The sequence below is a fragment of the Austrofundulus limnaeus genome, unplaced genomic scaffold (genome assembly GCF_001266775.1).
Source record: "Austrofundulus limnaeus strain Quisiro unplaced genomic scaffold, Austrofundulus_limnaeus-1.0 Scaffold80, whole genome shotgun sequence".
Taxonomy (NCBI): domain Eukaryota; kingdom Metazoa; phylum Chordata; class Actinopteri; order Cyprinodontiformes; family Rivulidae; genus Austrofundulus; species Austrofundulus limnaeus.
Window position 1 is genome coordinate 417,686 of NW_013952482.1, and position 4,323 is coordinate 422,008.

The following is a 4,323-nucleotide window of genomic DNA, read 5'->3' on the forward strand; positions in this document are numbered from 1 at the left end:
TTGCACCAGTAAGAGCAGAGTGTGAAGGTTCAATTAGCAAGGTAAGAGCACAGTTTTGCTCAAAATATTGCAAAGGACACAACATTATGGGTGACATACCAGAGTTCAAAAGAGGACWATTGTTGGTGCACGTCTTGCTGGTGCATCTGTGACCAAGACAGCAAGTCTTTGTGATGTACATCAAGAGCCACGGTATGCAGGGTAATGTCAGCATACCACCAAGAAGGACGAACCACATCCAACAGGATTAACTGTGGAGGCAAGAGGAAGCTGTCTGAAAGGGATGTTATGGTCTAAAACCAGATGTTTCAGTTTCATTGTCTAACCCCTGTATGTGACATTTCAATGATTTGCAGTCATTAGAAATAAAGTTAAGCTGTGACCAGCTTGACGAGCTAAAGACTAGTCAGAGTGAGGCCTGGACCAAAGTGGATTGCTCCTGCCCTCAAACCTTCCACTCATGTGAAGACAATTTTAAAAATGATTTTACGTCACTAACAGTTTCATATAGTATAGAAGCAGCAACAGCTCTTCCTTCATAGCCCGTGGCCCTTCTTGCAGGCATATCCCAGTATTTTTGCGAGACTAGTCATTAAGGAGAAATTGACAGTGATGTAAATGTTTGTGAAATAGTGTTCACAGGAAATGCTATGAAAATTTTAAGATTTAAATTATTTTAAGAAAACAGCTGTCTACTTTGGATTGTTTCCAAATAGCCTCACTTAAACAAATCTTAACAGTTTCTTTAAATCAGGGGTCTGCAACGTTTACAACCAAAAGAGCTATTTCTGCTCCTTGGCTCACAAAAAAAAAAACGTGTCACAAAACATACAACAGTGATTATCAACTGGTGGCCTGTGGGCTACTTTGAGTTTTGTTGAAGTGGTGGTTTTAGGCCAATGGGGGAGAACATTTGAACATTTAATGTTGCTTTTACTATAAGAAAGACTATTTTCATGTAAACAGGAAACAAATACCTTTAATAATTCTTTCCAAATTCAATAAAAAATATTTTACATTTTTCATTATCTAATAAATTCACCATATTTTTTCTCAACAACTTGTCTTACAGGTATTCAAAAAACAAAGGCTGATGAATTTGAGAAAAAAACATACTATTAAAGTGTTCAACAAACTACTAGCATGATTTAATCAACACCTTTCACTCATTGTACTAGACGTTTTGAATATTTGCCAACAAATGGACGGAAAATCTGCTACAGCTAGGTTTTTCTTTTGTGGGTATTAAAAACAAACAAAAGAAAATCTATCTAATAAAGTTTTGGTCAAAACTTTAAAAAGCTGCTGCAGAGAGACCAAAGAGATGCATGCTGCTCCAGAGTGCAGGTTGCAGACCCCTAATTTAAATAACTAATTAGCTTCTCCAGCTTTAGAGTTGGAGGTTGGAAATACAAAACTAACCTGGCATTGAGCCTACCAACACCTTTAAACGTCATTATTTAATTGTTATACTTACACATGCAGTGACACGCACACACACACACACACACACACACACACACACACACACACACACACACACACACACACACACACACACACACGTGTGTGTGAATTCTTTAGTTTTAGCATCGTTACACCACATAACATGGGTAATATATACATACAATATTGTTATACTGTTTGCTTGTTTTTTTCTTAAACAGAGAAATGAAGTAAATGTAATAACTAATATGTAAATCTACAATCCAAATAGTTACATCACAGCTTTTACTCAGAATGCCAACATTTTAAGCTGAAAACATGGCAAACAAACTGCTTATGAGATTAACCGTGCAGCTGCCAACCTTATTTTTGTTTTTGCCTTGAGTGTAGTACAAAGCTGAAAATCTAAATCTTTTTGGATTCAAACATACACCAATCAGTTATTATATTATGACAATCCAGAGAAAATTGATTAAGTCCTCTTGATAAAGAACCACTTTGAAAATGCAAGACAAAAATGATCCCAGAGTTTCCTGGTGAGTCTGCTAACGGTTTGTTTGCAGGACATTGTTTGGGCACCCATCAGATGCCATCAGATCCAATCACATTAAAATTTGTAGTGTTTGTACTTTGGGCCATATCTAAGAGGTTTTTGAGGACAACTGTTGCCCTGATGGAAAGGGGCTGCCTCTGGAAACAAACATTGCTACCATGTTGGGATGTGATTGGTCGGCAAAAAATGTTTATGGCAGTTGTGTCTGGTGGCGTGTGACAGAGAAACATCTGCGCGAATACCAGGAGAACGCTACATTTACCTTAAAGTTGTTTTATTTTTATGGCTTATGTTTCTTAAGAACAGACCAAAAGTCTCAAAACAAGTTTTTTTTTTTTTGTGGGTAAGATTTGATCTGACAGTAAAATATGATTTACATGTTTGTATTTGCCCATGGCTTTGCATCATTGTGGTTAAATGAAGTTCTGGTTGCACCTATTTTTCATAACCCCTCAACAAATACTTGTTTCATTAACTGCCACAATATACGGGAGCTGTAGGCAACGAGGAACACTGAAGCCCATATTACTATCACAGTTTTCCCAGTGTCACCCTCTAGTCCTGTTAAACTAAACAGTTTTTGTTCCAACTACATACTGTGCCCCAGTAATACATCATTAATTATATCACAAATTTCTCAAATTTGAAAAACACGATTTCCTCGAGCCAAATCATAAAACTCTCAGCTGTAATTATGTTTTTTTTTTTGAAGGCTCATTTGAAACTAAAAAACTGACAGATTYATTGATTTTCAAAAATGTACAATTTCCTAAACGGGCCAATTGATTTCTTTTAAAATTAATATTATCACTATTATTTTATTGTGACAACTGATTATATCTGACCGACAACGAACAGCCCCATTAATGAATGATTAGTTACAGACACACTGCAGGTTACTCTGCWTTGTCAGCTGTTTTACTCCAAATGAGATAGTTAAGAAATATACATAACTGTAGCTTTTGAGACTATAGATTTTGTAAGATAAATAGCCAAAAATGAATCATTTTTTTCTCATAGACTGTATCAAACCATTGATGTGTTTTKATCACAAAGGTAATCAGAAAGTATTTTGGTGAAAACAGGCTGCTTTGCACATCACCCAGCTGTGAGCCGCTGGACCAGACACCATTCAGCTACAGGACAATAAATTTAAACTTTTAATGCACAAACAAACAAAGGTTTCAACATCTTCAGGGCAGACACTGTGAGGCACATCATTTTAATTTATCTTGTGCTTTTTTGTGAGTTTTCAAGCGAACGTATTGAGTATAATATAATTCACTAATTTTGTTATATGAACATTAACATAAATTCAGTGGCACAGCACAACCCTGTGCTCATGTTCCACCTGGAGTGCAGCATTCACTCCTTCTAACAGTTTACCACAGTATAACATGTGGCATGTAGCTGCTGACTGTTTATCTCTCATGTGTTGGACCGCATCCAATATTTGCATTTTTTCTCGATTTGCCGGTACTCTACGGACGTAACCCCTACAAAAAGTTGTGGCTTCAACTGTGCAGAAAACTAATAGTTGCTACCAAAGGTTCTACTATAATAAAAATATAGTAGATCTTTCTATGAAGCAACAGGTTGATAAATACCTGATTTATTATATTTACCTGCCTCAGCTGTGTGTTCACGCTGACTCTGAGGGACACACCCAATCTGTTTGTTTTCACATYAAAGCTTCATCTCTTTATTTTTCTTTAAATTTTGTAATTTGAAAGAAACCATTTTTAACCCCTCAATAGTCCCCTGATAAACTCAAAACAATCAAGTGTTTGGGTCTTGTATTTTACACATTGGCGTCAGATCTGGATGCAGCACTTTACAATATAAATATATAATGAAAGRATGTGTAAACAAAAAGCATGATTCAGACAGTATAAACAAGGTTTCATATTTCTGTTTCTGCTTCTTTTTCAGCATGTAATCTTTTCCCCTCCTTTTCCTTTTTTGTCTTTTTCTCCATCTGCTTTGTGCCAATCACTCAGACCCACATGGCCCATCATTCACCATCGGTAAAGCCATATGGCTGCTGTGGGGTTTGGTATTCAACAACTCTGTGCCCGTGCAGAACCCAAGAGGCACCACCAGTAAATTCATTGTGTCCGTTTGGGCCTTCTTTGCTGTCATCTTCCTGGCCTCCTACACTGCCAACCTGGCTGCCTTCATGATCCAAGAAGAGTTTGTGGACCAAGTCACTGGACTGTCTGACAAAAAGGTGGGATTATACAAATATGAACACACACACACACACACACACACACACACACACACACACACACACACACACACACACACACACACACACACAC

At 37.1% G+C, this 4,323-nt stretch overlaps 1 protein-coding gene across 1 annotated transcript in view; it reads left to right on the top strand.

Annotated features, from left to right (window-relative positions):
- grin2ab (glutamate receptor, ionotropic, N-methyl D-aspartate 2A, b) overlaps nucleotides 1–4,323 on the top strand; it is a gene marked incomplete in the record, with an annotated part of 148,790 nt that overhangs the window by 138,224 nt on the left and 6,243 nt on the right. The window contains 1 exon segment of the mRNA XM_014011379.1: nucleotides 4,000–4,229. Within this exon segment, the coding sequence (XP_013866833.1) occupies nucleotides 4,000–4,229 (230 nt within the window).